Source organism: Caretta caretta, chromosome 3 (genome assembly GCF_965140235.1).
Source record: "Caretta caretta isolate rCarCar2 chromosome 3, rCarCar1.hap1, whole genome shotgun sequence".
Lineage (NCBI taxonomy): Eukaryota > Metazoa > Chordata > Testudines > Cheloniidae > Caretta > Caretta caretta.
In genome coordinates this window covers 179,663,517-179,686,021 of record NC_134208.1, presented here as the reverse complement: position 1 = coordinate 179,686,021, position 22,505 = coordinate 179,663,517, and the positions used below count along the sequence as shown (strand labels likewise).

Genomic DNA, 22,505 nt, shown 5'->3' with positions numbered 1-22,505 from the left:
ACCACTGAGTTAGAAGAAAAGTTAAACTGGAAATATTAGCAATATATTTTTGTATCAGTAACCCTTTTGTGTGTTTTGGGGACATACGTTATTTTTAGATAACTAAAATCTGACATTTTATTAAAGTAAGAATGACTCTTCCCACAAAGGTAACCTGTACTTCAAACTGAAATGGATGCTATTCTGCCTTGCTAAGTTCTTATGATGGGCCGATATAGAACACAACGGATCCTGAACTCCCAGTTGATTAAATGAAAAGTGAGGGAGAGTATGTTGTTTTAAAAAAGGTATAAACTGACAAAATTGGTAACCAAGGATTAAAGTAACGAAGTTTGCCTAAGCAAAGTTTTGATTTTTTTCTATTGCCATAGAACAACAGTAGTCTTTCATCATAATGTAAATTTGACAAGATTTTTTAAAAAGACTTTGTCTAATTTACATTCAGTATGCGGGAATTAATGATGAATCCCTTGTGAATTCTAAATTGAATGAAATTTGCTGTTCTTTTTCATGGCCTTAACAGTTGTGAAAAAGCCTGCTTTGTTGCTGTCTATTAATTGAATTTGATCTTAATATAACTATAGGGGCTGTTTCCACCACTGGAGAGAAAAAAAAGTGAAGATGGTGATATTCCAAGTCTGAAGGTACTCGTGTCTATTCACAGTGACTTGGGTTAGGGTGGACAGTATAATCTAGAGAAAGCCTGCTAAGAATAATAGGTTCCTTATATCAGTCATATTTTAGGCCAAAAGGCCAACTGCTGTGAAAAGCAAGCTGTCCCATTCTATGCAGTAGTGGTGAAATGAGCTGTCTCAACTTATGAATGGTAGAAGGACTACAGGAGCCTACCAAGACCTACAGAGTAACTCCATCTTTGAAAATGTAAGGGTCTCACACCTGCTAACACTATGGTGTTGGAGTAACTGCAGAAGAAAACAGTTTGACTACACTCTGTAATCTTCTAGAACACTGCAGCTAAACAGCACTGCATAAAGAGTTTCTGAAGTATGAAACCGAATAGTGGTCTGCTGGACACTACTCTACTTCCTTTACCAAGTGTGACCATTAAGTCTCCGCATTCAGAAACTCTGGCCAAGTTCTGCCTGTTCATTGTAAGAGCATACACCTGAAAAATATCTGGATCTCTCTGCACCCTTTCATCATTTTGAAACAGCTCAGGATTCCTCCATAAGATCAATCATATATTTCTATGTGCAAGAATGGGAGGGCGTATTGGAAAAAGGCTAGACCAATTGTTCCAGCTTCTATAAGTACACTATCTATTTCACACATAAGCAAAGGAGGATGTTGGGGCAGAATTTGGCTAGCCATATATATGCACACTTTTCTATTTAAAAAAAACATTTTTTAAAATCAATCATAACATTGCTTTTTATAACTTGTTTTTAAACCAAATGTGACTAAAAGCTCAGTAATTAAAATGGGTACCTTGAAAAACAAGGGTAAAAGTTGGAGTTGTTCTGTGACAGCCGTGGAGAAGGACCGACCTGCACTTGCCATCAACCACTTCAGGACTGTTTATAAAAAGACAGAAATACTTACTGAATAACAAGATCAACAAGCAAAATGACAAATGTATAGGCCAAATTCACTACTGGCATATCTCACCAGATTTCTACTAATGTTAATGGAGTTGCATCAACAGTAAGTTTGGCCCTGTGTTCTTATGTGAGAGCCCATGAGTTTTCATTAGAATAATTATTATTCAAGCCATAGTCATGTAATTTGGAATAAGTTATACATTAACACAGTCCAACCTACAAGAGGTACAGACACCTCTTTAGTATAAAGCTAATGTAACAGGCAAAATTGCACATTGTAAGTATGCCACTTGCAGTACTCAATCATAATTCTGTGCAGCCAAACACATTGTCTGTTTTCACAAGTTAAATTCAGCAACTCACTGGTTTTCAAGAGTTTAATGCCCTGAGTTCGCTCATCTTGTTCACCAACTCCATTCTCTTCCATAACATGGTTCTGAATTTCTTCATCCACTTCCATAAGAGGTTTGAGCTTTTCAAGTATTCGCGTAGTGAACTCATGGACATGAGGGGACTTTGTTGGAGCAGTATTTGGCAAGGAAACATCTATCATGAATATGTAGGTCAAAACACTAAAAATAAATAACGCAAGTTTATACATTAACATGAAGAAACCAGTTAAATGTGTTCAGGGGCTATTTGCTGCATTTTACTAGTTGAAATTTAATACTTTTTTGAAATTTAAAATTTCTTCCTGTAGACCACATAAAATAAATAAAACCAAATGCTATCTGAAACAGAATGCAACATCATTGTGATTCAGATCTTTACCTCAATTTAAGGCATTATACCATAAGAGTACAATGCACCAAGACAAATAACCTCAGTTCACTGAGCTGCTTCACTATATATACACACATCTAAACCTCAGTGAGAACATGAGGAAAACTATTAATTGAGGGCTTAAGAACTGTTTTCACCTAATGAGAAAGTGAAAGACTCAAAGGGGGGAAAATGCTATATGCTATTTTTAATGAGTTCACATTTTTCATCTTTGACAACGTCTATCTATTGCATTCGGAATCTTATTTGGCGTGTAGGTAACTTGATATCCTGTAGGAGAATTATTTTTCTTATTTCTGACAAACATGCTATTTTGCATACAGTACATGAAAAGATATGCTGTTTACTTATAACTCTTTCCTGAAGGTTGCAAACTGTAGACACACAAAATGAATCATACCATAATAAATGGTTAAAAGAAACTGGGCATGTTTAGTCTTGAGAAACAAAGACTGAGGGGAAACCTGATAATCTTCAAATATATTAAGGGCTTTTCTAAAAAGGATGGTGATCAATTGTTCTCCATGGCCGTTGAAGGTAGGACAAGAAATAATCACCATAATCTGCAGCACAGGAGATTTAAGTAGATATTAGGAAAAACTTTTTAATCATAAGGATAGTTAAGCACTGGAATAAGCTTCCAAGGGAGGATGTAGAATCCCTGTGATTGGAGGTTTCTAAGGACAGGTTAGTCAAAAACCTGTCATGTATAGTCTAGGACTGTGTATTTGGTCCTGTTTCACCATGTAGGGCTGGACTAGATGACCTCTGAAGGTACCTTCCAGCCCTATATCGCTATGATTCCAGATTATTCTCTGACTATAAATATTTCTAGAAAAACCCACTCCAGCACATCTGAGACCCTAATTATTCATTAGTTATAGGTTCTAACTTGTTACAATTTGATAGACTTTCAATGGCACTTAGGAGCTTAGGTGGTTTTGAAAATTTCACCTTGGTCTGGCAGGGGTTGGGTACAGTTCATTTGTTTCTAGAGCTTTAGAGCTCTCCCAGTGTGAAAATGAGAGGTCACATGAAACAACAGGACGAGAATCAAGACATCACCCTATGTTTACAAAAAGTGCCTGTTAAATAGCAATTTATAGGTACATTATTTTTTGGAAAATATTATTTATTTCTATTCTGGTACATGTATATGTTCACATACCTAGGAAGACAATCATCCAAAGAAAATAAATAATACTTGAGTATTCAATGGACATGAACAGAACAAAGAAAATTCTTCAGAAGAGAACACTAACCTTCCTATTCTTTCTCTGACATTTTTGTAAACCTGGGTGAGTTTAGGTTCCAAGTACTTTAGTAACCTGTGCAACAGCTCTGGTACTCTCCATTCTTGCTGTGCAAGGCCACCTTGCAATACGTAGAGTCGGCTAGAAATTGGAACATGAAGGCTTTAGTTAGCTTTACTGTATTGACAACTGCAACTTATTTTTTCCAAGTCTTGTTTTTAATGATTTACATATATCCATGAACTACAGATACACAAGAGTATAAAAGCTTTTCAATCACAAAATGAGAGTAACTATTACAGTATTGCTGTTATGTCAGTACCACAGTTCCACAATAGTTATGGTTCTCAAACTTACTTAATAGGGCCCCCCTTCTTTGTGTCTGTAGTCATTTTCACCCCTCCCCACCCCCACTACATATACTGCTACCCAACTCTGAAGGCAGAGTGGAGAGCAGCAGCTGCTGGTCAGATGCCCAGCTCTGAAGGCAGCTTCACGCCAACAGCAGCACAGAAGTAAGGACAGCAATGTGAAAAGTGATACTGACACACATCACTTTTCACAGCAGATTGAGAAGGGTGCAGCAGTGCAGAAGTAAGGGAGGAAATGTGAAAAGTGACATTTGTCAGTATCACTGTTTATAGCAGACTAAGTGTCCCACTGCCACCCTTCTGTGCTGCTACTGCCCCTCTGGGGCTGACCTCTTTATCCCCGCCTCCTGGGTGTGTGCGGCCCTTCTGCATGAGTCCCAGCCACCAGGGGCTGACAGCCAGAGCTCAAAAGAGCACAAAGCTAGCACCTCCCTTGACACATTCAGGAGGTACGCCCCATACTTTGAGAACCACTGTCCTAACTGAATCCAATTAATCATAGTAATGTGCTTTAAGCAATGTTTTTCCCCTCTGGGCCCTACTCTACCCCTGGGGAACTAAGGATAGGAGGAGGAAGGGCATGAACAAGGAACTACAACTGAGAGGTTCTTGTGTGGGATGTGCAGGTACACGATTAGACTCTTGGCTCTTCCACCTTGCAGTGGCCAGTCACAATATACTCTGAGTGAACTTTATTCACATCTCTTACATTTGTTCATGCTTTACCCATCAACTGTAAAGCAGTTTGAAGGTAACATTTTACCATGCATCTACAAATGATCCTCCTTCACCACTCAAAGGAGACTCCAACAACAGCTCAAATAACCAGTGCAGTTTCCGAGGATCTCTGCTCTCCTGATAAAGAAAGTTATAAATCAGTAACTGGAAAACAGAGGAATTTGGTGATTCTACTTTAAGCCATGTAAAAAGAAAGACAATTAAATATTTGCATTAAATGTTCTTGAGGTTCCTATGTATGCATTATTACATAAATGAAGACAGTGTTTTACTTTTCTCAAAATTAGGGTCCAGTAAAAAAAAAAATCAGGATCATGCAGAAATGCGGCATTCTAATCATGGATAGTGGCGCAAGAGATTTATTACCAATTACTTAGTAAAGTACAGTGATTTAAAAACAGTGTTATTTTTATTTCTATGGCATTTTAAAGGATGTAATCTAGTTATGAAAAACTATTAACATTTAGTGCAGAGAAATCTTACTGGATACAAGGCCTGGTCTACACTAGAAAAAAAAAATGGTTACCTAAATTTTTGTAGCTGTTGTTCTTCGAGATGTGTTGCTCATGTCCTTTCCATTCTAGGTATGTGCGTGCTCATCACACGCACAGTCATTGGTGATTTTTGCCTTAGCAGTATCCGTAGGATCAGCTGTATCGCCCTCTTCAGTGCTGCACTCATGCGTTGGTATATTAGTGCTGACCCTAAGCCCTCTCAGTTCCTTCTTGCTGGCAACTCAGGTAGGAGGGTGGATAATGAAATGGACATGAGCAATACATCTTGAAGAACGAAAAGGTAGGTAACAGTTTTTTATTTTTCAAGTGCTTGCTCATGTCACTTCCATTCTAGGTGACTCACAAGCAGTATCCTCGGAGGTCGGCTTGGAGTTCACAGTCTAGTACTGCTCAACCAAAGCCAGCATCACTCCAGGCCTGCTGGGTAAGTGCATACGGGACATGAACGTGTGGACAGACTATCAGCTGGCCGCCCTACAGCTGTTCTGGATAGGCACTTGGGCTAGGAAAGTTGCCGAGGAGGCTTGTGCCCTGGTTGAATGGGCAGTTATGGTGGCACCCCTACCTGATCAGAACAGCAGTGAATGCAGACAGTGATACAAGCAGAAATTCTTTGAGTGGACACTGGATGACCTTTCATCCTGTAAGCCACCACGATGAACAACTGGGTTGACTTGCGGAATGGCTTGGTCCTTTCAGTGCAGAAGGCTAACACCCTCCTGACATCTCAGGAATGAATCTATGCTCCTCCTCTGACTTATGCGACTTTGGAAAAAAAGACAGGTAAGTAAAAGTCCTGGCCCGTATGCAACTGAGAGACCACCTTGGGCAGGAAAGCTGGGTGTGGCTGCAGCTGGACCTTGTCTTTGTAGAAGACCGTATAGGGTGGTTCCGAGGTAAGCGCCCTAATCTCGGAGAACCGGTGGGCGGACGTTATCGCAACTAGGAATGTAACCTTCCAGGACAGAGAAGGAGAGAGCAGAAAGCCAGAGGCTTGAAGGGGTTAAGCCTAAAGATATTATGTCAAGCACCCAGTGGTCTGAGGTGAGCCGTGACCAGCCTGACCAGAGGGGGTGCAGGAGGTTGAGAAAAGAGCCAGGAGGTGGATTCTGGGGAGTGACTGGGGTGCCATCCTTGGGTGCATCCTCAAAACACCTGCTTCTGGCTTCCTTGGCCTCTAGAAGAACTAGGCTGGGGGGAGGAATGGGACGACGATGGGTGACACCATTGAAATCCTTTGTCCCTGTCCTTCCTGGAGGAGCTGGACTGGGGGACACCACAGAACCTCGACGGAGGTGGAGGGGGATGGAAAGGCTTTCTAGCCTTCTAAGGGGTCTGAAGGCCCAAGAAACGGTGGGTGGCATGTGAGTCTAAGGCCGTGGAGCTGTTCGTCACGCAGCTCCCTCAAATGGAAGGTCCTGAAGGGTACTCTGCAACTCCTGGGACAGCCCAGAGGACTGTAACCACCAGCTGAGCCTCATGACCACTGCAGAAGTGACTACCTGGCCGCCGAGTCTGTAGCGTCCCAGGCCATCTGGAGGGTGCCTCTCGCCACTGCTTTGCCCTCGTCCACCAAGGCAGAGAACTCCTGGGCTCGGTCATGTGGGAAGCCCTCCTTAAACTTGCTGATGGAATCCCACAGGTTGAAGTTGTACCTGCCTAGCAGGGCCTGATGGTTAGATACCTAATATTGCAGGCTGGCTGTCGAATAAATTTTCTTACCAAACAAGTTCAGCCTCTTGGTGTCTTTACTTTCCAGTGTGCCATTCATCTGTCCCTTTTGTTGTCAGCAGACACGACCAGGGATCCCCCTGGAGAGTGGGTGACAGGTACTCAACCCCCTTTGTGGGGACATAATACTTCTCTTCCACCTTCTTGGAGGTAGGTGGAATGGAAGAGGGGGTCTGCCACATACACTTGGCAATTTTAAGGACCCCTGGGTGGACGGGCAATGTGACCTGGGACAGGGTAGAGGAGAGTATAACATTAAAGAGGTCGTCAGACTCCTCTGCTAGCTCCTTGACCTCCAAGTTCAGGTTGGCAGCCACTATTTTGAGCAGGGCCTGGTGCTCCTTGAAGTTGTCGGGGGGACTGCTCATTTGTGAGGAGCCCGCTGTTCTTTCGTCCAGAGACAATGAAGATGACTGCATAGCAGGGGGAGGTGCAGCTTCCCCTTGCTCGTCTGGGGATGGCTCCTTGGGTGTCAGTACCTACTATGTCGCCCTCGTGTTAGATTTGGCACCGTGCTCTGACTTGGGTGCTGGCTGTGCCAGGTGCAGCTTGTCCGATTAGGCCTGGGAGTAACAGTGGGAGTACGGGACTGGCATAACAGGTACACCTCAAAAGTTCCAGTACTACCACTGAGAGGGGCCTTGCCCCATCTCCACGCCACAGGAGCCATGCCAGTCTCGTGGGCCGGTGGCAATTCGCCTTTTATAGGCAAGGGGCTGAACACCCCTTCAGGCTCAGACCATTGCCCTTCTGGTGACTAGGGCAGAGCTGTAGATGCCCGAGTCTGCTGACTGACCCTTGTTGGTGACTGTAAGGAGAAGGCAAGGACTGGTGCCTGCTCGAAGAGCAGTACTGGGAAGCTGGAGACCGGTTCCGTGACCAGGAACGATCCCACACTGGGGGAATCACCACCTGGGAGATCGCCTAAGCAATGGTGATCTGCACCGTGGCAAACTCTGGTGGGAGACCTGACAGTACCAGGGGTACTGAGATCAGTGTCGCGACTCAGGTGTCCTGTGCCTTGCAGGTGGAGACCTTGGCATCAGGGACCTGTGTCTTCTAACTGGGGACTGAGGCTGCGGTGCTAGGGCCACAGTGATGGGGACAGACACCTATAGTCCGGGGATTGGGGATGCTCCGCTGCTTTAGGGAGCAGTCCCATAACCGGCTTGCCCACAGATGCCGGGGCCTTGGCCAGGTCCATCATCTTAGTTGGCATCTGCGGTGCCAGTTGGCCCACTTGCTCTTTGGCCGCCAGGTCCACTTCGGGCAAAGATGTCTCTACTAGGGGCCGGGACCTCTTACTGCTCCCAGGAGTCAGAATCATAGAATCGTAGAATATCAGGGTTGGAAGGGACCTCAGGAGGTCATCTTGTCTAACCCCCTGCTCAAAGCAGGACCCATCCCCAATTAAATCATCCCAGCCAGGGCTTTGTCAAGCCTGACCTTAAAAACCTCAAAGGAAGGAGATTCCACCACCTCCTTAGGTAACGCATGCCAGTGCTTCACCACCCTCCGAGTGAAAAAGTTTTTCCTAATATCCAACCTAAACCTCCCCCACTGCAACTTGAGACCATTACTCCTTGTTCTGTCATCTGCTACCACTGAGAACAGTCTAGATCCATCCTCTTTGGAATCCCTTTTCAGGTAGTTGAAAGCAGCTATCATTCTCTTCAGCAGACTAAACAATCCCAGTTCCCTCAGCCTCTCCTCATAAGTCATTTGTTCCAGCCCCCTAATCATTTCTGTTGCCCTCCGCTGGACACTTTCCAATTTTTGTACATCCTTCTTGTAGTGTGGGGCCCAAAACTGGACACAGTACTCCAGATGAGGCCTTACCAATGTCAAATAGAGGGGAACGATCACGTCCCTCAAACTCCTGGCAGAGGCGGGTCCCTGGCTGAACTAGGGGGTCCGACCCCAAGCAGCTCCAGGGTGGGCATGTGGCCTAACACAGGTCCTTTGCCCGAAGCCCCCTTTTTCTGTGGTGCTAGCGGGCCCATCGACTTCAACCACTTCTTAGGCACTGCGGAGGGGGAACGGTGCTGAGTGGGTTCTGGTGCTGTGGTGCACTGCACGCCAATGCTGTGGTGCCAGGCATGGAGTCCAATCGAGAGGGCTCCGAGGTAGGATGAAGCGAAGCCTCCATGAGAAGGACCCTCAAGTGGATATCTCGCTCCTTCTGAGTTCGAGGACGAAAGTTTTTGAAGATCCTGCACTTATCCTTTCTGTGGGACTCCCCCAAACACTTTAAACAGCTCTTGTGGGGGTCACTAATGGGCATCGGCTGGCTGCACGATGAACATGGCTTAAAGCCTGGGGAATGGGGCATGCCCCGCTTCGACGCGAAGTCGCAGCCGGGACTCTAACTCCTAAACAACTACTCTAACACTTACCTTAAAGGTCTAAATACCTATCGACTAACAACAAAGGAGACAGAACAATGGACTGTAAGAACCACTAACACTCTTGGGATGTAAGACAAGGTGCTCAGACCAACCGTCACGGGCGGTATGAAGGAACTGAGAGGGCGTAGGGTTGGCAGTGATTAATATACCAACGCATGAGCATGGCACTCAAGAGGGAGCTACATCCGACTCTACAGATACCGCTAAGCCAAAAATCTCCAATGATTGTGCACGTGGGCATGCACATAGCTAGAATGGAATGAGCAAGCACTTGAAGAAGAATTAAGTTTGCTTAACTACGTTGCTCAGGGGTGTGAAAAATCCACACCTCTGAGCAGCGGCGTTAAGCAGACCTAGCCCCCCCGTGCAGACAGTACTAGGTCAATGGAAGAATTTTTCTGTTGACCTAGCTACTGCCTCTTGGGGAGGTGGCTTACTACACCGTCGGAAGAACCCCTCCCGTTATTATGGGGAGCCTCTACACCAGTGGTTCTCAGCCTTTCCAGACTACTGTACCTGTTTCAGGAGTCTGATTTGTCTTGCGTACCCCGAAGTTTCACCTCACTTAAAAACTACTTGCTTACAAAATCAGACATAAAAATACAAAAAAGTGTTCACAGCACACTATTACTGAAAAATTGCTTACTTTCTCATTTTTACCATATTATTATAAAATAAATCAATTGGAATATAAATATTGTGCTTACATTTCAGCATATAGTATATAGAGCAGTATAAAACAAGTCATTCTCTGTATGAAATTTTAGTTTGTTCTGACTTTGCTAGTGCATTTTATGTAGCTTGTTGTAAAATTAGGCAAATATCTAGACGAGTTGATGTACCCCCTGGAAGATCTCTGCATACCCCCAGGGGTACAGAGAACCACTGTTCTACACTGAAGTGGTGCAGCTATGTTGCTGTAGCATTTCAAGCGTAGACAAGCCCTTAAAGGTCAACAGGCCACCCTAGTTACGTTAATCTGTATCTATATATTTTCCAGATCCTTTTCAATACGTGCATGATTAAATTGCACTTTTTATTTTATAAACTGAGGACAGTTCTGTGGTCTGAGCTTCAAAAGAAGAGTAAGGAAAAATTCAGCACTAGTGGTAAAAGATTTTACAGTAAGTGCAGACATTAATGTCATCAATAGCTACCTCTTACATAGCTATCACAAAACTAGAAAGCAGACGAAAGTGTGAACTATACTTCCAGAAGAAAAAGCATCCACAATTGTGAATGAGAAAATGTATTTTACTGTTTTCTGTAGGACTTCAAGAATTAGTATACAATGCAATTTTTAGGTTGGATTTACTACTCTGAATTTAATCCTAACAGAATAAATCTAAATATTTTTCTTCATAAAATTGTTATTTACATATTACCAAAAATGTGTGTGTTTAATTTATTTTAACATGAATAACGAGCAAAGCTAAGCAATATTGAGAACTTACACAGGAAGTTGCTATACATGTTCCCCAATCATTATAAGTTTCCACGGTAATATTGGATAAAGCTGTTCGAAGTAGTGGGCACAAAAGCTTCCAAAGTTTCTCTACCTACTCAACAGAAAAGCAAAGGTGAGATTATGGATTTTGCCATGTATGGCTCCTACTTAACTTCTCTAACTCCCAACCCCTCAAAGAGAAATTTGCTTCGTACAGTAGCTCAAAATTATTAGAATCCTGAAAAAAAATTACCAGGAAAGGCAACAATTCAAACTGCCAACATCTTTTTCTGTTTTATTTACAGGGTGCTCTGAAGTACTGCTCAGTCAAGTTCATAGATATGCAGCCTCTTGGGTTTTTTCAGTTTAAGTACAATACTACTACAGGATTGCAGATTTTGTTGCTTCTGTAGGCTGAGTGCTTTGCACACACCAGGGACTCCTTGCATTCATCTAGTCTCTCCCCACGTTCCCTGTGTGCCACCCTCCTATCCCCTTCTACTTCTGCAACCAGCCACCCCTTCCTCCATGCTGGGTCTCTGTGTGCCCCCAATTCTCACCCCATGTCCTCCAATGCCAAAAGTTCAATGTGTTCCCCAATCCCGCCTTCCCGCCTGTGCCAGGGGCTCTGTCATCCCCATTCACTCCATTCTCCGCACCATTCTTATTATTTTCTCTCCCTTCCATCTTTTCTCTTTCAGGATGTCTCCATTTAAAAACTGTATTGGGAAGATGGGCAGAGCTGAGATGGGGGTTTTGTTACACTGAAAGGTGTTATTGGCTGTCATCAACCAGTTCTTTGATCAGTAGACAATTATTTACTCCTGGGCGAATTCTGCACCACTGCGCAACACAAAATTTTGCAGAAATTAATGTTGTGCACGCAGAATTTCCTTCCCCTCCCAGAAGAGTCACAGTAGTGTGAAGACACTGTTTCATTTACTATAGTACTATATATTCATATTTAAGCAGTATGCCAGGGGAAATATTTAGTTTTTATATATATATATTATTCTCACAGCAAAATGACTCACCAAGTATTATTATTTCATCAACTACAATTTGTTAACAACATAGCAAAAGCATCCTAATTGGTTAATAACTTAGACTGGTTAATAATTAAATCACACAATGTTTTAATATCACGTGCTGCAAAGAACCACAGGAGACACATTAAAGAGCCACTTGTGGTTCAGGAGCCTTAGCTAAGCATCACTGGTCTAAACAGAGAAATGCCACCAAATTAAGAATAAGGCCTCGCAAACTCAGCCAAACCCCCAGATTCAGATCTGCAAAGTGTTTTGGGAAGCAGTTTGTACGAGGTGCCAGAGAAGGCAAATATAACAGCAGCAGCAATACGTTGCATTTCCACGTATATTCTGTTCAAAGATCTCAAAGTGCTTATCAAACTTTAGTGATTTAAGCCTCATAATACTTTTGATGTAGGGTAGGGAAGTGTTATTTCCATGAGGAAACTGAAGAAGTCAAATCACTTGCCCAAGGTCACACAGCTAATCCCTGGAAATCACTCAGTGCAAGAGGCAGCAATAGAACCCAGATCTCCTGACTTGCTGTAGTGAGATATAATTCCAAACATTTCCAGCTACCATATATAAACTGTAGCAAGTAGTCCCATGAATGTGATTTGCCAGGAGATCAACCTTCAAGGCAAATCTTCTTCCATTATCTTGTGGATGAAATTATCTTACATTTATATGGTGCCTTGCATCCCAAAGCACTCTGAAATGTAGTCACCTATGTAAGGAGCAAAATCTAGAATGTACACTTTTTGTGGAGTACAACATTCAGTACAACTGAATTAAGAGACTTGAATATGCTTTTCAACAATCTCTTTAATTTCTTCAATACTTCAAGACTGTTAATGACTCATTTTCTCTATTACTAGATGGTGTTGGGGTTTGGGTGTACATCAAGAGGTTTTACTTGTTTAGTACACTTTCTAGAGATTGATCAGTTGATTCAAGATAGAAAGACACAGTATTCTACATATTGTTTTGGAGCACAAAGAAAAATCCCAACAAACGACAGGCCACTTTTGTAGTATCCCGTCTCAGATATTTTATTCTGTGTTTGCAACACAGTATTCTTAATTTTTTTTTAATGCAGTAATAAGCAATGAATAGCTAATTATGTTAACATTAATTTAAGGCCTTGTCTACATTACAAAGTTTTGTCGGCAAAAGTTATGCCGCTTTAATTAAAGCCACTGTTTCATGTCCACACTAGCTCCTTGTGATGGCGGAGTGCATCCACACTAGCAGCTCTTGCTTTGACAGAGAGCAGTGCAATGTGATAGCTATCCCACTATGCAACCGGCTGGGACTTCGGGAAGAGTCTGCATTGCCTCATGGGGTAGGTACAGCAACACATGATGCAGGTTTCTCAATCCCATCGTTCCCTTCCTGGGGCATCCTAGTAGATTGTCAGCTGCTTTTTCAACTGAAGTGTATAGGGGGAGGGAGAGGAGAGTGGTGTGTCTGGGGCAGGGGAAGACAGCAGGCTGACCGACCTATCCTGAGGCAGGAGGAGGGGGACATCCCTACCCCACATCAGCCCCTGGCTCTGCTCGGCACAGCAGTCTCTTCCGAAGCAGCCCGTTCTGCCTGCCTGCCTATGGTTCTGTGATTCCCTCAGTTCTCCCACAGCTTCCTCAGATGCTGGGAGCGGCATCCTGAGCAGCTCTGTGAGCTCTCCGTCCTGAGAAACATCAAAGCAGCATAGAAGTCCTCTCCTTCCCCGGCCCACCCCCGCCTTGCTCCCTGCAGCAGCAGTCTGCCAACCGGCCGCTGTGTTCCTAGCGCAAGGCAGAACAGGAGCTTTCCAATTATTTGCTCTTTGTTCCCCAAGCGGAGCAGCATGCTCAGCTGTCAGATACTTCCTGGAGCTTTGAAAGTGAAGGGGCACATGCCTGCTGGACAGCAGATATCAAAACAGTGAGCAGAGCAGTCACAGCCAGCATTGTGGGATATTGGGGGAAGCCAGTTCTGTCGACAAAACGAACAGCAGTGTCTACACTGATGCTTTGTTGCTTTAACTTTGCCACAAAAGGTTTTATGTTGAGGTGATTTTGTTTTGCCGCCAAAAGTAGCTAAAAACCTAAAAATACATTCAGCACTACAGAATTTTTTTTTGGAAAAAAAGCCTATTCACACAAAAATGAAATTTCAGATGACCTATAACTGTGAATTTGACTGATCAGTTTCAACTGGGGAAAACTTTTTCAGCAAAGAGAGAGAGTCTGTCCTTTGACACCTTTACCCCAGTGGTTAGGGCCAGGGCCAACCTTAGCATGGGCGATTGCTCAAGGTGCCGCGGTAGGGGGGCTGCCAAGAGAGTGTCACAATAACAGCCTCCTGCCACCCTGATCCTCACAGCCGCAGCCCACGGTCCACCTCCAGCCTCACTCTGGCCCTAACCTCTGCGCCACCTGCATCTTCTCTCCATCCTGCCTCCTCCCCAGCTCCTCCCCCAGCTCTGGTCCACCCCCATCCTCCGCTCTGCCTGTACCCCTGCTTTGCCCCCCATCCCTTGCTCTACCTGCACCTCCACTCCACATCCTCGCCACACTCCCAGCTCTGCCTCCAGCCCTGGTCCAACCCCGTCCCATGCTCCACTCCCAGCTTCTCCTCCAGCCCTGATCCACATGCACCTCCACTCCACCGCCAGTCGAGCTCCATCCCTCACCCAGCTCCACCCCCCAGCCTCACTCAGGGTGTCATTTAGGTAACACAGGTCCTGATTAAGGCACTTGGCTGGTATGTGAAAGACCCAGGCCTGAACCCCTAATTCTGGAGCAGGGACTGGAACAAAGATTTGCCCCCTTAATGGCCCCACCTCACCTGAGCATCCTAACCACCATGCTATGGGACTGTTCTTAATCTCTCCCGCTGAAGTTCTTCCAGTTTATAGAAACACTTAAATATTCACTGGGAAGAGAGAGCGCAACTCTATAGCATGATGATTAAGGCACTCACCTAGGAGGTAGGAGCTGTGGATTTAATTCCCTCCTCTGAATCAGGCACATCTACAGCTACAAAGTGTAACAGCTTCAACAAGAAAAAATAAAAGCAACACACCTATAGCTTGGTGGTTAGGATGCTCATCTGAGACATTTGTAGAATCTGAGTTCAAATCCCTGCTCCAGAGTGGGGATTCAAACCTGGATCTCCCACATCCCAGGCTGTGCCCAAACCACTGGGCTATAGCTTCTAAAGAAACACCCTCTGACCCATGAAGTTTGCAGGCCCAAAATGGACTTTTCCAAATTCTAAATTATTTTCAGAACCAAACTGAATATTTTCCCCTGACTTTTCCACTTTCTGGCTGAACTGAAAAATCACCCAGCACTATTCAGCACATTATTTTTCTTTGACATTTTAAAATGCTGTTTACTCTGAAAAGTGAAACTGACACCTTCTAATTCATATTTGCTCTGTGTATCCAGAGTTATTTCTGTTTATTTTAAAAACAAATAAGTCAGTGCTTATTTTAGTATTACTGAACCAACACAGCTAAGATTTGGCAACCTAGATTTTATCCTGCTTTGCACATCAATGGCAATGTCTAAAGCTATGCATGAATGTATATATTTATGGAAAAGTTCAAGGCTATGGGTTTGTGCAGGTGTCATGGAGTATAATCAGCAAACTATGTAGTTGCCTAAGTATAAATGAAGTAATAATCTGGTCTGCAGAAGAGGAGGTTACTCACCTGTGCAGTAACTGATGTTCTTCGAGATGAGTGTCCCTGTGGGTGCTCCACTGTAGGTGTCGATACGCCCCTGCGCCGTTGTTCAGAGATTTTTACAGCAGTACCCGTATCGGCTGCGCATGCGCAAAGCCTGCCTCACACATACCAGTCTTGTCTTAATATTGCGCATGCGCGGCCGAACTCCTCAGTTCCTTCTCTATAATGGAGGCCGCCCCAGCTCCAAAGTAGAGGGGAGGAGGGTGGGGAGTGGAGCACCTACAGGGACACTCATCTTGAAGAATGCCAGTTACTGCACAGGTGAGTGTTCTCCTCTTCTTCTTCGAGAGGTGTCTCTGTGGGTGCTCCAAAGTAGGTATCTCTCAAGGAGGTAGGGACTTTGAATCTGGAAGGAATGCAGTAGATAGAACAGCTCTGCCCACACATGTATTGGTGATGGGTCCCTGTGTAAGAGCATAATGTTTTGCAAATGTATTTTCAGAAGCCCAAATGGCAGCTCTGGAAATGTCGTTACGGGGGACGTTACGTAGAAAAGCCACTGAGGCTGCCAGGGATTTGGTGGAGTGAGTCCTGATAAAAGTAGGGGGAGTCACATTCTGTAATTGATAGCAGAGACAAATGCAACTCGAGATTCTGTTGGAAAGTCTGTGGTTAGAGACAGATGAGCCCTTAGAGCGCTCTGCAATGGGGACGAATAGCTTGTTGGAATGCCTGAAGGTTTTAGTCCTGTCCAAGTAGAAGGACAAAGCTCTGCGCACGTCTAAAGTGAGCATCGTAGATTCAAAGGAATTTGCATGTGCTTATGGAAAAAGGTAGGGAGATGGATAGGCTCATTGACATTGAAAGATGAGTGCACTTTCGGTAGAATTCTGGGGAGTAAGCGTAGGGTGACTTTGTGCTTAAAAAATATGGTGCATGGCAGGTCTGCCATGAGTGCTGCAATTTCTCCTGTGCGTCTCGCAGAGGTAATTGCTACTAGAAATGCAGTTTTCATAGAGAAATGTAGGAGGGAACATGTGGCTAATGGTTCAAATGGTTTTTGGGTTAGGCATGTTAAGGCTAGGAGAAAGTTCCAAGGTGGATTAGGCGGATTGATGTCTGGGTATAGGGTCCCTTAAGAAATCGCTTAGTAATTGGGTGAGCAAAGATAGGCCTATCATCGATGGCATCATGGAACATTGTAACTGCAGCCAAGTGGACTTTGATGGAACTCAGGGAGAGTCCAGAGAGTTTAATCTCTAACAGATAGTCAAGGATTAACGGGAGAAGCACGGAAAAAAGGAGCGGTTTCTGTGGCAGCCCACGGGTATGTAAATCTTGTCCAGTTAGGAAGGTAGGTGGTGTGTGTACAATTTGTTGTGCTATGAGGGAGTATATTTCAAACCTTCTCCCAGCAAGTTCACTCTGCATGAGAGAGCCATGAAGGAGCCAAACCCTGAGGTGTAACATGGTTAAACTGGGGTGGAGTAGTAGACTGTGTTCTTGGGACAAGAGATTTGGGCGGAGAGGTAGTGGGATGGGTGCGGAAAGTGCCATCTTGGCAAGAAAAGGGTACCATGCCTGTCTGGGCCATGTAGGGGTGATCATTATGACCCTGGCTTGGTCTGTTCATATTTTGATCAGTACTTTGTGTACGAGTGGTATCGGGGAAACGCATACGTTAGGTTGGTGTTCCATGGGAACATGAATGCATCCCCCGAGGAGTGTTTGCCTAGTTCATGAATGCATCCCCCGAGGAGTGTTTGCCTAGAACAAAACCTTGGGCATTTCTTGTTTGCTGCAGTTGTGAAAAGGTCTGTGGTTGGGTATCCCCATGTATGAAATATGTCTAATACTATATCCTTGTTTAGTTCCCATTCATGGTCTATGGGAAATCTTCAGCTGAGGTCATCTGCGGTGGAATTGAGAGAGCCAAGTAAGTATGCAGCTGATATTTAGACATTGTGCTTCTGTAGAAAGTGAGTGGGATCGCCCCACCCCCACCCCCTGCCTGTTTACATAGAACATGCAGGCAATGTTGTCAGTCCTTATCCTGACATGTTGGTTTTGTCTGAAGGGGAGAAATTGGAGGCAGGCCTTGAGTATCATTCAGAGTTCTAGACGTTGATGTGAAGGGACTTCTTGGCAGGAGACAAAAGCCCCTGGGCAGTGTATTAGGGCATGTGTGCTCCCTATCCCGTAAGGGATGCGTCCGTAGTTATGATAACCGGCGGGACGTCCTGTAGAAAAGGGACCCCAGAGCAAAGGTTGTGGGGCAATGTCCACCAGTGGAGGGAGTCCTTCACTGTGGGAGGTATGTGTAAAGGGTTGTTCAGACCATGGACATTTGGTCTGTAGACAGTGGTCATCCAACTTTGGAAACATCCCATGAAGAGGCGAGCATTCCTGACTACAAAAGTGCATGTGGCCTAGGAGCTGTAGGCAATCTTGTGCAGTCACATGTGGACTGTTGTACACCTTGCTAACCAAAAGGTTGATGATGTTGAGAAGGTGGAGTGGGAGAGATGCTATTCTTTTGCGTGAGTCGAAATGTGCTCCTATGAACTCCAGTTGTGGGGTGGGAGTGAGCGTAGATTTTCTTTGTTCATTCACAGGCCAAGAGTATGGAAACATTGGACTGTCCATTGTGTGGACTGAATGGCTTCTTGGAGGGTCCTGGCTTTGAAAAGGCAGTTGTCGAGGTAAGTAAAAATTATGATTTCCTAGCTTCTGAGATGAACTGTTATGACTGCGAGGGGTTTGGAAAAGACACGAGGCGCAGTTGAGAGACCGAAAGGTAGGACCCTGTATTGGTAGTGTTGCGAGCTCAGAACGAAGAGGATAAAATGTCTGTGGGCAGGATGTATGGAACATAAGCACCCTGCAGGTCGGAGGCTGAAAACCAATCTCCCTGCTTCGGTGCTGGAATTGTGGTTGCAAGAGTCACCATTTTTTTTTTTTTTTTTAAAAAGGGTTGAATTTATCTAGTAACTAGAGTGCTAAACTAAGGGGAAAAAGGATGTAGAATGGGTAAGAGAAAAAGTTTTAACAAGTATGCTGTAGGTCCAACTCTGGCCAGGGATGGTAGAGAAGGAACTAAGGAGTTCGGCCACGCATGCGCACTATTAAGACAAGACTGGTATGTGAGGCAGGCGCCGCACATGCGCGGCCGATACGGGTGCTGCTGTAACCGTCTCCGAACAGCGGCACACCGACACCTACAGTGGAGCACCCACAGGGACACCCCTCGAAGAAGAATCTTCATTACTGTTGATGATTCATAATATGGAAAGAACACAGCTTGACTTTCAGATCTTGGACTGAGTTTACAGGGCTGGAAGTTACAAAAAATATGTTTTTTCTTGCATACTGAGCACATTTAAATCTGAAAATCATTGAGACCCAATAAACTTGGGATTCCACAATACTACTTGAAGAGACAGAGTTCTGTGGCACCTTATAGTCTAACAGACGTATTGGAGTATAAGCTTTTGTGGGTGAATACCCACTTCATCAGATGCATGCATGCATCCGATAAAGTGGGTATTCACCCACGAAAGCTTATGCTCCAATACGTCGGTCTATAAGGTACCACAGGACTCTTTGCCGCTTTTACAGATCCAGACTAACACGGCTACCCTTCTGATATTTAAAGAGAGTCACTTTTCAGAGTAGAAATGAATTTTTAAGGTAGCACGTGAAAGTTAGTTTTTAAATAATATGCTTAAAGACCTTCAACCTGGCCATTCAGTTGATGAGCACATGCTGATTAAACAGCTGGAATTGATTCCTTTACTTTTGCAAACCACTTAAAATGTTATATACACACCTTTTCAAATGTCCAGTGTTTAGAGCCTCTTATCAGACCAGCTATAATTTCAGCTACACATCGCTGGGTACTTTCATGAGAGTCTGCTACCAGATGTTCCAAGTGGGGCTTTAGAACTGGCAAGAAGGCATCATCAAAGTTTCTGAATATGCCCTGTTAAACAAGATTACACTTAAAAATGTTTCACTTAAAGTATTTTTAACATTTAACATTGCATGCATATTAATATGCATGAATATTAATATTCCAGGCTGATAAGAGCAGCAGTTCGTATTGCTACTGTCACTGAAAAAGTAGTAATGTTAATTCTGTATGGAATGTTCCTTTTCCTATTTATTGTCCTAAACACCTCAGAATTGGATCCACCTACTGCTGTAGGAGATACAATATACAAATATGGGTAGTACACATACATGTTGCATCATTTTCAGTTGCACAAGTTTTTAATTATTTAACCAAATTTATATATATTAACATAGTGTTATTAGTCTTAACTATATTTTCTCCGTAAGAGACATAGGAGATTGAGAAACAAATTTAAAGTTTAAATATATAGTTAGGTAATGTTTCTCATATGTTCAAAATAGAATTATCCCCAAATGTATATACCCTCTCTATATCACCACTATAAGGGAAAAATATATTTGGAGAATTCAGAAGACAGTATAATGAAGTTAGTCATAGTGGCGCTTAGGGCATACCTTCTCTCAACATTTAACAACAGCGATAGCTTGGGTCACTGAATGCAATGCTTTTCACACTGATTTGATAATTATCTATATAAGGAAATTAATTTATCCATAAAAATCTAGTTACCTTGAAAAGGCAAAATCTGCGAGGATTAAATTTGTCTTTTCCTTTTCTGTCTTCTAGAGATAGAAACTTTATTAACTGCTCAACAAATTTTGGATCGGAAAAGCGATCATATATGATTTGTTCTGCCTGTAAAAGAAAACAGTGATAAGCCTTAGTTTAAATTCAAGGTGCTTAGCTACCACAAGAGTCTCATCTGGGGGGAAAAGATATTTCCAAGTCCTAATTCTTATTTTTTTCTACTTTTGCCAAAAAAGGAATCCAAATCATGCCCACAGTCTCCATTTTCCCCAAACAAGCATTAGGTCAACATCTTAGTACCCAGAGGTTTTTAGTCCTATAGTGATGTTGGGCCATCTTTCCTTCCACTAATATAATGCTTTCAAAGCGGCCATTTCCAATGGCACTTACTATGGACACCAGCTCTGTACTCATGATTACTCTCCTGATCACTTCAAAATCTTTATCATCATTTCACGAACCACTCATTAGAGAAACTATGAAGCACTGACACGGTCACATTTTTAAGCAAAATGTATCCCAACTAATCTGAAAATTGGGTCCCTTGTATAGCAATTTTCCATAGTATTTTTTAAAATTTATTTTGGTTTCACACTTTCTGTCATTTCTCATTTTCATTCTTTCCCCTCAAACACGCTCCAATTCAGTAAGGCACTTGAAAATACCCTTACCTTTAAGCATGTGAGTCCAAATTAAATCAATTTTAACTCACATGTTTAAAATTGTGTCCACGCATTGCATACACCTGGAAGTCAAATTCTATATTCCTATTTTATATGCCTCTACAAATCCAGGCCATGCCTGACTGGAAAGGATTAAAATGTCTCAGAAATATTTTTTTTCATAATGTATCTACTGCTGTGAACCCACTACATAATTCTAGGTGCACTTACTTTTTTTTTTTTTTTTTAAATAGGCACCAACACCACCTATGGTAGAATATTAAAAATCTAAATAAAATGACAATGTCATCAGTAATTCAATCAAGCCTTTGCATTCCAAGGAAACTCCACCAGTCCACACCAGCATCAGCAAGTACATCAAACACCACAATGCGGCAGAGGCATCAAAAGCAACTGATCGACTTTCAGATCTATCTGATCTTTGCTCTACATCAGGAGGCGATCGACCACCAAAACTAGCAGACTGGAAGGATCAAGATGATAGTACTGCAAGTTAGTTCTAGGACTCTCACTAACCTTTCTCAAAAGAGGAAGATTAGAGATGACGCAACAGCTGCAAAAATATATATTTGGTTACATGAATTAAAAACAAATTGTAAGGCTTATTTAGCATGATAACGAAAGACTAAGAAACGTTAGTTTCAGATAAAAGTAATGATTGTGAAAGGGCTGGACTGATAGCGTCTGAGGCAGAAATCCTGTTTATTCACAGAACTGGAATAGCAGGCCTTCCCACACCATGTTGCCATTATGCATCAATCCTGTTCTGGAAGAGCCACCTTTAGGGTAGAAAGTTTAGTGTCTGTACTCACCTCCTTGTTGACACTATCAACTACAATCAGCAAAACTGGTAATTAGTAGGGCTGTCAAATGATTAAAAATATTAATCACAATTAATTGTGAGATTAAAATAAACCATGATTAATTGCAGTTTTAATTTCACTATTAAACAATAATAGAATGAGCTCATGCTCAAATAAATTGGTTAGTCTCTAAGGTGCCACAAGTACTCCTTTTCTTTTTGCGAATACAGACTAACACGGCTGTTACTCTGAAACCAATAATAGAATATCACTTAAATATTTCTGGATTGGGGGAAGTGTGTGTGTGTTGGGGGGAAGTGTGAGACCCAGAGTAGGTGTGTGTTGGGGGAGTGTGTATGTGTGTGAGAGACAAACTGCATATGCGTGAGAGACAGTGTGTGTGTGTTGGGGAAGTGAGTATGTTCAGCGCACTGTCTCTTTAAGCAGAGCACTCCCCAGCCTGAACGCTTGTTCAGACTGCAGCAGCCGCAGGTGGCTCCCGCTCCTGACCCAGAGGCAGCAGCAAACAGGCTCCCTGTCACTCCACCCTAGCTTAGCAGAGACTGGGTACATGGGGAGGAAGATGGGAACCCCAACATTAGCCCTCAGCCCACTCTGCACAGCAGAGAGGAGGGTACCGGTGCTGAGCACCTTGGGTGTGCGGAGTAGAAGCAGCGGTGGCTGCAGAGCAGAGCAGTGGGGGGAGGAAGAGCACTCCTGCTCCAGAGGTGCCCCTGGCGCCCTGGACCAGCCTGCCCACCCCTAAGGCCAGCAGCAGCAGCAGCCAAGCTTCCCATGTTCCCTGGCCCCAGACCAGCAGCAAATGGGTACACAGGGACAC

The 22,505-nt window shown here is 43.7% G+C and overlaps 1 protein-coding gene and 1 long non-coding RNA gene across 4 annotated transcripts in view; one reads left to right on the top strand and one right to left on the bottom strand.

Annotated features, from left to right (window-relative positions):
• The window catches only part of PSME4 (proteasome activator subunit 4), a 212,390-nt gene that overhangs the window by 44,582 nt on the left and 145,303 nt on the right, over positions 1–22,505 (bottom strand). For all 3 annotated transcript variants that reach the window (XM_075127153.1, XM_075127152.1, XM_048842866.2), the window contains 7 exons: positions 20,161–20,286; positions 19,345–19,497; positions 10,816–10,920; positions 4,733–4,824; positions 3,608–3,739; positions 1,926–2,134; positions 1,450–1,535 (listed from right to left, as the gene is read on the bottom strand). In XM_075127153.1, the coding sequence (XP_074983254.1) occupies positions 1,450–1,535; positions 1,926–2,134; positions 3,608–3,739; positions 4,733–4,824; positions 10,816–10,920; positions 19,345–19,497; positions 20,161–20,286 (903 nt within the window). The remainder of the gene's footprint in view (positions 1–1,449; positions 1,536–1,925; positions 2,135–3,607; positions 3,740–4,732; positions 4,825–10,815; positions 10,921–19,344; positions 19,498–20,160; positions 20,287–22,505) is intronic.
• LOC125633521 (uncharacterized) lies at positions 16,887–21,333 on the top strand. Its single transcript, XR_012667782.1, has 4 exons — positions 16,887–16,976; positions 17,387–17,451; positions 18,131–18,217; positions 21,095–21,333. It is a non-coding gene; the product is annotated as an uncharacterized LOC125633521 (long non-coding RNA).